At 40.5% G+C, this 12,609-nt stretch overlaps 2 protein-coding genes across 2 annotated transcripts; one reads left to right on the top strand and one right to left on the bottom strand.

Moving 5' to 3' along the window:
• The first annotated feature begins 2,744 nt into the window (after window positions 1-2,744).
• LOC125879230 (zinc-binding protein A33) lies at window positions 2,745-6,879 on the top strand. Its single transcript, XM_049560965.1, has 6 exons — window positions 2,745-3,350; window positions 3,604-3,699; window positions 3,783-4,013; window positions 4,100-4,122; window positions 4,200-4,318; window positions 5,058-6,879. The coding sequence occupies exons 1-6, from the start codon at window positions 2,961-2,963 to the stop codon at window positions 5,594-5,596; spliced, it is 1,398 nt and encodes a 465-aa protein (XP_049416922.1). The 5' UTR covers window positions 2,745-2,960; the 3' UTR covers window positions 5,597-6,879.
• Window positions 6,880-7,012: 133 nt separating this feature from the next.
• Window positions 7,013-11,500, bottom strand: LOC125879570 (G-protein coupled receptor 183-like). The gene is made up of 3 exons (XM_049561520.1): window positions 11,488-11,500; window positions 10,343-10,438; window positions 7,013-7,973 (listed from the first exon to the last, which is right to left on the bottom strand). Exon 3 carries the CDS (start codon window positions 7,961-7,963, stop codon window positions 7,013-7,015), a length of 951 nt encoding a protein of 316 aa, XP_049417477.1. The 5' UTR covers window positions 7,964-7,973; window positions 10,343-10,438; window positions 11,488-11,500.
• Window positions 11,501-12,609: the final 1,109 nt, after the last annotated feature.

The raw sequence follows: 12,609 nt of genomic DNA, 5'->3' as shown, positions 1-12,609 counted from the left end.
AATCAGTTTGCTCTGAAATTGGTACCTTGACCAGGAGGAGTACCACCTCCTCCCAGGCATGTTGTTCTTTTGGCCAAAATTGGCTTTTAGAGCCTCTCAGGGAAAAGTCTGTCAGTACTGAGGACAAACTTCACCTAAGTTTTAAAAGCTCCTTTGGAGAGGTTTTCAGTAAAGTGGCTGGTGCGGACAAATCTGTTGGCATAACACCCAAATGTATGGAGCCCATTGTGACAGTGATCTCTGATGAGGTCAACTCTGTTCTGTCTTGTTCCCTACAAGCCTCACTAAGTTTAGGATCCTTCAATGTCCGTTCTGCCACTTGCTGCAAGTTAATTTGCAAATTTAGACAGTCAAGATGGACAAAAAAAATAATGATCGTGAGATTGATGGATGCACATACCATCAAAGTCCACAAGAAGTCAACATGGTGGAGCTGCTGACAGAAGAAAAAGGTCCATCTGTTTTTAGACGAATAAATGGACAAGTCTGTCAAGTTGTCATCAAGTAAACTATCATCTGGACACAAACTTTCCTCTTCTCCTTCAGCCACATCCAAAGCCTGCTCCAGTAAGATGAAATCCACCTTTCTGCAGTTAGTTGATCATGTAGAAGAGGACGAGCTCCTTCACACTCCATCGGACCACAGCAGTCCGGTGACCCTCAAGATGAGAGAAGCGATGTTGGTATGAACGAAGGTGTTACGGCTACATCTGATACTGATGAAAATGAGACCCAGCTCAAGAAGAAAAACAGACTCTGCCAGATTTTCTGCAAGGTATGGATGCATTCACCTGGGAATTCAAAGTGGTCAGACCTGATTGAAGGGTTGAAAAACAGAGGAACTAGACCGGACCTGAATCGAACAGTGTAACAATGACCTTCACTGTTCATTTTTCATACACAAGTACGTAGTTGTGTGTACAAAACTGTCTGTTGCAATGAACGATGTTTCCATTGCATTCTCAAATTTACTATGTGTTTAGTTAAGGATGTGAAGTTGTGAAGTGAAATGTCCTCAAGGCAAAACAATGTCAGCTGGCCTCAAGACAGACAGAGTACTTTATCATTCCCACAGGAAATTATTCTGTCACAGCAACTTATTTGCACAGTATTTAAGACAAAAAGAGCAAAGAAATATACAATACTGGTAGACAAAAACTTGTAGACGCCTCCTGCCATCTTTATGCTTAACTATACAGGTTTTTTTTCTATACTTAGCTTTTCAAATATCCCACAAGGGCATATAGGAGGAGGATCAGAAGGCTTCAGCTCAGGACCAAAGATCTGGCTACTACTCCACTACTATCAGTACTTCGACTACTGTCTATTTCACTGTACGTGATTGTGAGAATGATGTAATGAGCGAGGGTGTGTTGGTGAATATGTGAGTGTATGATGGTGCATGTGTAAACATTATATGCTGCTAACTGGATTGCTCCACCAAAGTTTCAATGTCAATAAAGGATCTATCTATCTACTTTATTCCCTTTTCTACTGCCATTCCTTCTCTTATGCCTTTGTCTACTAAATAAATAAATAAATGAATAAATAAATAAAAACTGTAAAAAAAAATACAATAAAACCACAAAACCACAATTTACAATAAAAAAAAATTAAATAAATAAAATAAATATTAATATTTTTAGCCACCAGACAGGGGTGTTAATATTTCTACTATCATGTTACATATATGATTATTTTTGTTAAATACGTATACTATTATATATTAATATTTACATATAACATGTATACTATCATATACTGCTCCTATTATCACTTGTACATCGCAATTGTATCGTCACTCGAACTCCCTCAATTGAGCACATCACCCCTTTTCTTCAACAACTTCACTGGCTCCCTGTCAAACACCATATCGACTTCAAGATTGTGCTGCTCACCTTTAAGGCCCTTGATACCCTAGCCCTATTGTATCTTTCTGAACTCCTTCATATTCACACTCCTTCCCGTACTCTAAGATCCTCTTCCGCTATCCAACTCGCCACACCATCTGCTCACTTATCCACCATGGGAGCTAGAGCCTTCAGGTGCTCCGCCCACTGACTTTGGAACTCTCTCCCACAAGATATCTGCAATATTGACTCTCTCTCCACCTTCAAATCCCATCTTAAAACACATATTTTTAAACTGGCATATGCCATCTGATTCATCCTTGATATCTATTTTGTCTCCTGATATCTATGTTGTCTTGCCTGTTGTATTTTTTTTTTTTGTATTGCTTGCTTTGTGTCTTTTTGTAGCCCTTTGGCTCACTTTGAAGTAATTTTGTGCCTTATTGAGGTTTTAATAAGCAACTTATTGGTTAGTCTTGCTGAATTCTCTGAACTGGTTTAGCCAGTCTGGGTTAAAACTCAGTGCCTAGAGGTCAGAAACCACCCTCTGAACACAGCAGGGCAACAATGCCACAGTCACTGAATTCACTGATGTATGAAATTAGTTGCAATGTATTGTTTTACATGACCTTCACTTGTTTAAATGGTCAATTGCTAACTGCAGAGTGAATTAATAAGTAGATTAAAATGATTGCTCATGCTGCCTTTGGCTGTTAGCATGGAAGTCAATGCTGGAACATTCACATTCACATTATCCTGAATGATGACATTCCAAACATGCAGTTACCAACCAGCTTAAAGCGACCCAACGACCAGCCAATAGGGCTTCATTTCCTGTTTCCCAGCACGGCTACATACAGTGTTGTTTCACTGTGCTGCATGATTTGAGTTACTCCCACAGAAGTCATGCACAGGAAAGCCGAGAGCACTTGCTACTTCGTGTCAAGAACAATGCAGGGGCTGTTAGTGTGCTCTGAGGCTTTCAGGAGACAAGTTTAACCAGGCACGCTAAATCATAGTTGACAGAGGAATTATTAAGGACTGAAACCTGGGGACACATGCTGTTTTTAACTTTGGATTCTCTACATTGTACATGAGAAGCAACTTATCATGTCACTCCCAGAGGAGGATCTCACATGCCCAATATGCTGTGACATCTTTACGGACCCAGTGTTGCTGTCATGTAGCCACAGCTTCTGCAGGAGTTGTTTGAAGCGCTTTTGGGAAACAGGGATACGTGAGTGTGCAGTATGCAGGAAGAAAGCCTCCAAGGCCAGTCCTCCCACCAATTTGGCTCTGAGAAATGTCTGTGAAGCTCTGGTGGAGGCCAAGAGGAGTTCAGTGGCGCTGGAAGAGAAGATGAACTGTAGTCTGCACGGGGAGAAGTTAAAGCTCTTCTGTCTGGTTGACAAACAGCCCATCTGTGTGGTGTGTCAGTCCTCTAAACTCCACAAGACTCACGACTGCTCGCCTATAGAAGAGGCAGTGCTCGACTGCAAGGTAAGGGAAATAAATTTATGTGTTTCCCACCTGTGAAAACACCCTGCTAAATGTGCTCAGCTGTTTCAGTCAACATTAAGTATTCATGGTAACACCTAACGGTAGAATGCTGTCCCACAAGTCTGTCCTGATTGTTAGCCAGGCTGTAATCTTTCACTGATGAACCCAGGCCTAAAGTATCCAAAGCACTCAAACTACTGACACATTATTAAACTCTCTGATCTCTACTGACGGAGGCCTGTTTGATTTTTAGGATGAACTTGCCTTATCCCTAAAGAACCTGCAAGAGAAAGTGGACAGCCTCAAAAGAATTCACATGACCTCTGCGGACATGTTCAAGTACATTAAGGTAACCTGAGATGAACTGACAGATAAATGGTTTTGAACTAAAAAGAAATTTGGTCACATAAAAATGTCAACAATCTCTTGCAGACTCAGTCACTGAAAACGCAAAAATCAATCAAGAGCCAGTTCGAGCAGCTTCACGAAATCCTCCACCAAGAAGAGTCGGCCAGAATAGCAGCTGTGAAGAAAGAAGAAGAAGAAAAAATGGCAGGAATGAAGGATAAGATCAAAGAGCTTTCAGCAGAAGTGCTGTTGATTGCAGAGACCATCTCAGTCATACAGGAGCAGCTGAAAGAAGAGGATATGGTATTGTTGAAGGTCGGTACAGTCAGGTGTGCATTAACTTTTTAACCACTGTTCCCAAAAACTTCTCACATTGATTGTGTATTTTCCTTTTTTTCCAGAATTTCAAAGATACCCAGGACAGGTAGGTCAACAAAGTTATAGATTTACACTCCTACTTTGTGATATATTCTCAATGTAAGATATTTGTTTTTATCACAGAGAGAAAAGCATAGCGTTTGGTTCAGACAACATGGCCGGGTTTCTGATTGATGTGACAGTGCATCTCTGCAACCTCAAGTATAAAGTTTGGGAGAAAATGCTGGACCATATTGACTACAGTAAGTACATAGGTGTCAATTTTCTTCATGTTAAGAGGTCGAAAGAGTAAAACTGTGCAACCCAAATCCTGTTCAACAAACCCAATCGCCAGAATATTGTTGGCATTTTACATTTCTGCAAATCACGGCTATGTTACATTTGTATGCTATTATGTAGTGGATACGTTGGAGCTTTACTTTTCTTTCTATTTCAACAACGCTGTGGATAACCAGTAGTAAAGTTTAGGCACAAAAACCACTTGGTTATGGTTAGAGAAAGATCACATTTTGCTGGAGAAGCTGTTGTCATCTCTGTAAAAAACTACTGTTTTTTGTGGTTCAGTCCCAGCCAAAACTTCAGCAATGTCTTGGGAAAAAATGTTCACCTTTCATGGTACTATGCCAGCAGAAAAAATGGCAATGTCTCAGTTAAAAAGACTAGTTTTTATAGCACTATTCTGGCAGGAAAAACACTCCAGTCTGGTGGCTAAAAAGCTGCTAGAAATGCAGCTCTGACTCATCAAAAAACAACTGGCTTTGATGTTTGTTGGTCTCAAACAGCAGTCTGCAGCTTGGCAGGCATTTTGACCAGGTGACATACCATCCACCATCCCCTCCCCTCCAACTTTATTATACATGTATACGAAACATACCAATGTAATGTATTCGTGGTGTGCAGAAACATACAATGCCGACATTTTCTTGTGGTGACTGTGCTGCTTTAACATATCTATCTTTTTGCTAATATCCTGCCCTTCAGCTCCTGTGACTTTGGACCCAAACACAGCACACCCCTGCCTCATCCTGTCTGACGACCTCACTTCCGTCCATTACTCAAAGCAGCACAACAGTTGCCCTGACAACCCAGAGCGCTTCCACATCAGTGCAGAAGTGGTAGGCATGACCGCACTGGGCTCAGGAAGCCACCACTGGGTCGTGGAAACAGGAAGTAATCAAGACTGGCTCGTGGGCGTGGCCTCTTTGTCTGTACCTAGGGACTCTGAGATCTCCGCTCGGCCTGAGAATGGATTCTGGACTTTGTGCTTTCGGGACGGAGAGTTCAGGGCAATGACCTCGCCACCCACGCCGCTGACAGTTAAAAGAGCGCCAAAACATGTCAAAGTGCAACTGGATTACAACAAAGGGACGGTGTCTTTCTTCAACCCTGCTGATGACACACTCATTTATGCATTCACAGACACGTTCACAGAAACTTTACTTCCATATTTTTATACACAGAGCAGTCATCCACTGAGAATAATGCCAGAGAGGGTACTTGTCACCATGTTGCGACAATAAGAGGATGAAGGTTTTATGCAAGAAAATATGGTTCCAGTTGTGATTTGATGGATGAGTGGGATTGGTGACAAATGGTTTCCCCCTAAGATAACTGGCAGCTAGCTCCAGTTAAATCTTTACTGGACATTCGAATCAATCATAAAGGGTTTAAAGGTTCTGTGTGTGACATTCAGAGCATTAATACAGCAGCAAACTGTTATTTGCTATGTACAGATACACAGGAGAATTGCCTTCTTTCGTAGAGAATGAAGTCACGTAAACTTTGTGTGCTGTAATCTACCGCTTTGCACCACCCTTGTACAGCATGTTATCACTGATACCGGGATGGCATCGTCTTGGGAGCAAAGCACCCACCCTCTGGGGTCCCCCTAGTTAACACTGTTAGCTCCGTCAATGTTGTAGTGCTGTTTATAGAGTTAGCACGGTTAGCTGCTAGCCACCAGCTCAGCCACTTCCACTTTATGCTCTGAATTTCACATGCAGCCCCTTTGAGAACAGAGTGTGCTGTATGCTGTGCAGACTGCGAAGCCCCTTGAAGCAAATGTGTGGTTTTGGGCTGTATAGAATTCTTGACATTTAACTCTTGGCAAGAAACCAAAAAGGGTATTTCCCATATTGTAGCACTATTGCTTTGAAGGGCAATGCTCAGAGAGTGTCTGGATTATGAAATGATTTAACTTTGAAGACAAGCTGTCGTGTTAAATTGCCATAAAATCCAGAAATGGTTCCTAAATTGCTAATGTAAGAGGATAAATATACATTGCTGTCTGTGGTGGAAGATGGGAAAGCACATTTACATAAAAAAAAATGTTATAGGTAAAAATCAGAAGTTTAACAACTAGGTTTTGGTGTGTGGCAAGCCCTGTCTTTTTCACTCTTTTAAATTGCCTATGACTTACATCAAAATGAATGACACTGCTGTGCGGGTATTCTGTGATTCTTCTATTGATGATTACCATATTATGTTGCACTCAGATGAGGGAGAGGTTTCTAACTTATTGAGCACTATGCACTTTAAAGAATAAATATCACACACATGCACAAACACAAGTCTGTGTCACATTCATGATGAGGGGTTTAGACTGTACAGTACTGTTTATTTCTGTCTTTTGTACACATGATGGCGCCAAAGTCAAATAAATATGTTGAAGGATTTCATTACAGTTGAGATTACTTTAACACAGAAACCTTGAGCTGTTTGTAGACATTTTACCCCCAGACTTTTACAGTTTCACAGTTTACATAAGAATCTACTTAATGAAAACACACATCTAGAAAATTAAACAGGAGTCACAGTCACAAATTCACAGATATATGGTATTCATAGTATTTCCTTTCTCTTACAAGTTTTCTTTAGAGACAAATGTTAAACTGAGCATCCATGAGTTACAATGTGAATATAAGATCTTCCTAAACCTAAGCAGGTGGCTTTTGAGCAGGTGGGGTTTTATTGTTCTCTGCCGAGACACAGGTGCAGTACTTCTTGACGCAGCTGTCTGGGAGGAAAGGCATCCTATCCAGACGAGACAGATAGACGAGTGGCTGGATGGTGCTGCTGATGTTGAGGAAAGCAAAGCCCACAGGCTGCACATAGCAGCGAAATACATTAGGGGCGTAGTGGTCTTCAAAAGGGAACATTGCAACAGGTGGCAGGTAGTTAAACACAATGATACAAAGGATAGACAGCACCATCTTGAAGGCCTTCTTCTTCATGGGGTGCATCTCATCTTTACCTGTGCCGCGGGACTTCTTCAGGGCCCACAGGATAGACACATTGCACATGACCATCCAAGTAAATGCTGCCAAGATTTCACCGGTGAACACCTTCTCAAAGTTGGGAAGACCTCCCACAACCTTGGCTGCAGAGTAGGCAAAAGTGAGGCAGAACACCAGCAGTGAGAGGCTTATCCTGTACTTGATGTGTTTAAGCTGCCCAAACATAACTGGAAAGAGCACGGCAATAAATCGATCCAGGCAGATACAGGAGAGAAACAACGGCCCACTTATATCTTTCACACCATAGGAGAACTTCAGGGCTGACCAAACTTCTTTGCTGTGCCAGTGGTAAAGGTTAAGGAAGCTGACAGGTGTCATGGCGCTAAAGTAGGCATCCATGGCGGCCAGGCAGCCCAAGAATATGTCTGAAGTGGTGGGTTCTTTGCGATTGCGAATGAGGATGGCGATGACAAGTAAGTTAGCAGGGATTCCCACAGCTACATTGATGGACTGCATGGTCAGGTCGAAGAGGATGCCCTCTACCATATGTTCACATCCATCAAACACACTGAAGGGTTTCTCTGTGGCGTTAGCAGTGGTATTGAGTGGGAGAGCGGTCGAGTTGAGAGTTGATGATATATTTCTTTCCATTATTCTGCAACTGCAAAAAAACAAAACAAACACAAAAACCAGTACTCTGATGGGAGAAGAATAAGAATAGTTGTGAGAGTCAACCCAATCGCTACAAAATTTTGACACTGTACGTTTCTGCAAACCATGGATACATTACATATGCACGTTATTGTGTTGTGGATCTGTTTAACCTTAAAATTTCAAAAACACTGTGGTTCGGTTTTGGCACAAAAAACAGTTGGTGAAAGATCATGTTTTAGGGGCACAATTCTGGCAGGAGACGCAGTGATGTCTTGGTGAAAAACAATCGCTTTTCGTGCCACTTTCCCTGCTAAATGGCCACTACAGAACACCTACATTTGGAGCCTAAAAAGCCAATGGAAACACGAAGACTGGCGGCTACAAAATGCCCGTTTGTATGCTATAAGCCGAATGAAACACACTGACAAGTTGCTGCAAAACACTTCTGTTTGGAGTCTAAAAAGTTGACAAAAAACACACTGACTGGTCACTACAAAAAATCCACATTTGGAGCCTAAAAAGCAGATTAAACACACCGACGGGCTGCTACGAAACACCCACATTTGGAGTGTAAAAAGCAGATGAAAACAGAGCGACAGATTGCTACAAAATGCCATGTTTGGAGCCTAAAATGCAGATGGAAAGACACTGACAGGTAACTAGAAAACACCCATGTTTATAGCCCAAAAAGCTGACGAAAACACCACCAACTGGTTACTACAACAAATCTACGTTTAGAGCCTAAAAACACCCTGACGGGTTGCTACGAAACACCTATATTTGAAGCAGAAAAAGCAGATGAAAACACAGCGATGGGTTGCTACAAAACATCCATGTTTGAAACTTATAAAGGAGATGGAAACACACTGACCAGTTACTACAAAACACCCATGATTATAGCCTAAAAAGCTGACGAAAACACACCAACTGGTCACTACAAAAAATCTACGTTTGGAGCCTAAGAAACCAATTGAAATACAGCAACAGGTTGCTACGAAACTCCCACATTTGGAGTGTAAAAAGCAGATGAAAACACAGCGACAGGTTGCTACAAAATTCCCATGTTTGGAGCCTAAAATGCAGATGGAAAGACACTGACAGGGTGCTTCAAAACACCCATGCATGGAGCCTAAAAAGTTGATGCAAACACACCACCAAGTAGCTACAAAACATCTACATCAGGAGCCTAAAGCTGATGGAAACACAGCAATGTCTCGCTAAAACCCAACCACTTTTGTTGTTTGCTAGTCTTGGCAGCTATCTTGCACTGGTGATACACTATCCACCATCCCCTCCACCTCCCAGTGACAGTCAGCTCATACATTATGTTACTTTAGAAACGTTAATGTGATAGATGTGAAATGTAAAAAATGTAATTTATTTGTGGTTTGCAGAAATGTACAATATCAACAATTTGTTCTGGCAACTGAGCTGTGCAGGTTTAACATGTTTAACCACTTTCTGCACAGCACTCACTCACTACATAGACATAGGAGACACATTCTTTATATTCTTTTCTAGTCTAGTCTGTGATCTTCTAAATGATACAGCCTGTCATGATCATTAGAATCCTTGTTTCTAATCTGTTGAAAAGTTTATTCTCAGTAGAGTTAAACTAGCTGCAGAGTAAAGCGACACAGTCCCCAGAGAGCAATAAAAAACACGTTACAAACACTGTCAGGGCTTCTCCTCGGGCTGTTATTGTGTTATTGTGTCTGCACGTATCTTCCTCTGGGAGGCGTGACTCCGCGCATGCAGGGACATCTAATTCACTTATGGGACTCAGACCAAAAGCACCACCCTCTCACAGCAGAATAAAAAGGGCAGCTATTCCCAAATAAAAATGGCAAGCTTCATATTCTGCACGTAGGCGATTGCTTGAGACTATTGTTAATCAGTTCATTTGAAATTTAGTATTGTCCTGGAGCTCTTAAAAGCCTGTTTTTGACATTAAACTATTCCTAAAGCTAATTTCTGACCAGAAAAGGACAATAACCGGGAAAATAAATGCAATAATGGCTGGATTGATGGAATCATAACTGGAGTCAGACATGAAGTAAAGCATTACGGGTGAACTGGGCCTTGAGCTCTGTGTCTCTGTCTTTGGGCCCTATTAAGCACAAATGAACCACAAATGGAAGCTTTTTTGCATGTTGTGATTGTTTGTTCTGTGCTCTGGGATTATATTACAAATACTGAGTCAGAGTCAAGCTGATTTGCATGAGTCTTTACATGCAGTACACCTGAGCTCCCTTCACTGAAGGGACCATTGGAGCCAGAGGCTGTGATCGTTCCTTGTACAGCCATCAAGGGGCCTATTCGGATTAAATGTGGACCTTTCTTGCCCCTCCTCCCTGAGTGAATGGTGTTTCTCACCTCCCACTGCTGCCGGTGCTACTTCAGGCCACGCACGTTCCTGTGGGGCTAATCACACAGACGAAGGAGTGAAGCTCTTTGCCAAGATGATCGTCCCTGGAGATGGCAGACTTAATCAACTGTTTTTTTCTTCAGGCATGTCTAGTGCGTATGAAATTAACAAAACAGAATTTTAAATAGAAGGCTATTTTGGAGCCTTTAATTGGGTGCTTACACTATAATGACCTGTTTAAGATGTATTCATTGAAATTTTCAAAAGTAAGGTTATACCTGGAAAAGGAGACTTGTTTTGTTATAAAATCAAAAGCATGGGTCATTAAAGGTTGGAAGCTATTTACCTATTTTACTGTTACCTTTTGTTATTATTAAGACTGATTAAAGACAAAAACAAATATAACTGTAAACATAAGTGTATATATAAGTGTATATACTTTTCTATTATTATTATTTTTAATTCTATCCTATTTGTAATTTTTGTTGTGTTTTTTATCTTGTTTCATTTTTATTTATCACTCACTCGCTTCGTCACTTTTTGCCTTTGCTTTTGTATCTTGAGCTGCTGTTATCAGTGAATTTCCCTGGTGTGGGATTAATAAAACTTATCTTATCTTATCTTATCTTATCTTATCAATTATTGCCTGTTACTAGTACACCGATTAATAACACTAATAACACTTTTTCTCCAGTTTTTCTTTCTTGCAGTTGCATTTAACTATTTGAGTAATAACAACAAGTATAAATTAAGTGTAACTATCTTTGCAGATTTCTGAAATATTTCAAATGAAAATACAGAAATTTTCTTATCAAAGATTTAAAGTGGAAAACCTTTTAACAACTGAAGACAGATTAAATGTATTTTATTCCCTGCATAAAGTTGTGAGGAAATCCACATAAACTCAATGCAACCACATTGTTTTATCCACAGTAATTTGCAAGATTTCTCTAGGTTGACATTGATCCTAATAAGATAAATTTATTGCATCAATCTTGATAAATAAGATAGAGGTGATGTAACTTAAATTCAACAGTTAGACAGTCATGCCTGCCTCTCTTAATTGACTGAGATGCTTTGAGCAGGTACAAAACAACATACAAAATGTAACTGACCCATGAAGCTCATTAAAAGTTCAAATTGTTTTACTCACCAGTATAGGATATTCTTCTTTGCTGTGTCGTGTGATGCAGTGTGTGTCTGTGTGTGTCAAACATCAGTGTGTGATCCAGGGGTTCATTTATAACTTCTCTGATGTGTCATGGCTTTGACGCTGACCAGGAGGGGAGGATCTCCTGGAGTTTCTGATTTCATGAGGAACAGTGACTCTCCCAGTCAAAACCTGGTGCCTCCAGGTGTTGAAAACAAAAAAGGGGCATGTCCGAGTACCTGATCCTGAAGGTCGGGTAATCAAATTTAGAGATATACTATATGTGCTTTACTTGAGTATTTCCATTTCCTTCTACTTTATACTTGTACTCTGCTACATTTCAGAGGCATATTATTGAACATTTTTGATGTGTTTTTAATTGCTCCAAGGAGAAAAATAAGTGAAGTTAATACAAATTTCAGTAGCACAGTGGGTTTTTTTCCCTGTCTTTGGTTTTTGCAGCCACTGGAATAAACTGCCTAACTGTACATGGAGCTGCTTATACACCCATGCATCACTACAAACTACATAATATGTCATATACAGTGATATACAATCCAGTGGAGTGGTGGTATATTATCATTTTGCAAATATTATCCATTTTGCAAAGGATGATATCATGCAAAGACCTGTGTTAGACACACTTTCAAACATGTATACTTGACATATACACACTTTTTGTTTGCATGACTGCAGTGATCCAGGACCACCACATCCATCTGAACCCCTGCTATTGCTAACTTAAGACCATTAATGCTATGTTGTTGTCACACAGACAAATTTTCCAGGATCAGCATGTCAATGATGCTCTTGGATCAGTATATACAAATTAGGCAGGGTAAATAGGGATGGTCTTGGATCAGCATAAGCAAATAATCCAAAAATCAACATGTCAGTGATACTCCTGGATCAACTTAAGCAAATTATTCAGGATTAATGCGATTTGTCTTGGATCAACATAAACAAATTATCTGAATTATTAGTTTTTTAAAAATGGTATCATTTTCCCTCTTAAATGTTAGTAAACAGTATTCTAGCTTGTTGGCAAGCTTGCTCGTTAGCATAGCCGACCTAGTTAGCAAGCTAATTCACTGACCCTGCGGTGGTTCAGAAGGATTTTCTTCA

This window comes from Epinephelus fuscoguttatus, linkage group LG19, assembly GCF_011397635.1.
Source record: "Epinephelus fuscoguttatus linkage group LG19, E.fuscoguttatus.final_Chr_v1".
Classification (NCBI taxonomy): Eukaryota; Metazoa; Chordata; class Actinopteri; order Perciformes; family Serranidae; genus Epinephelus; species Epinephelus fuscoguttatus.
This window is presented reverse-complemented; position numbering and strand designations above follow the sequence as displayed.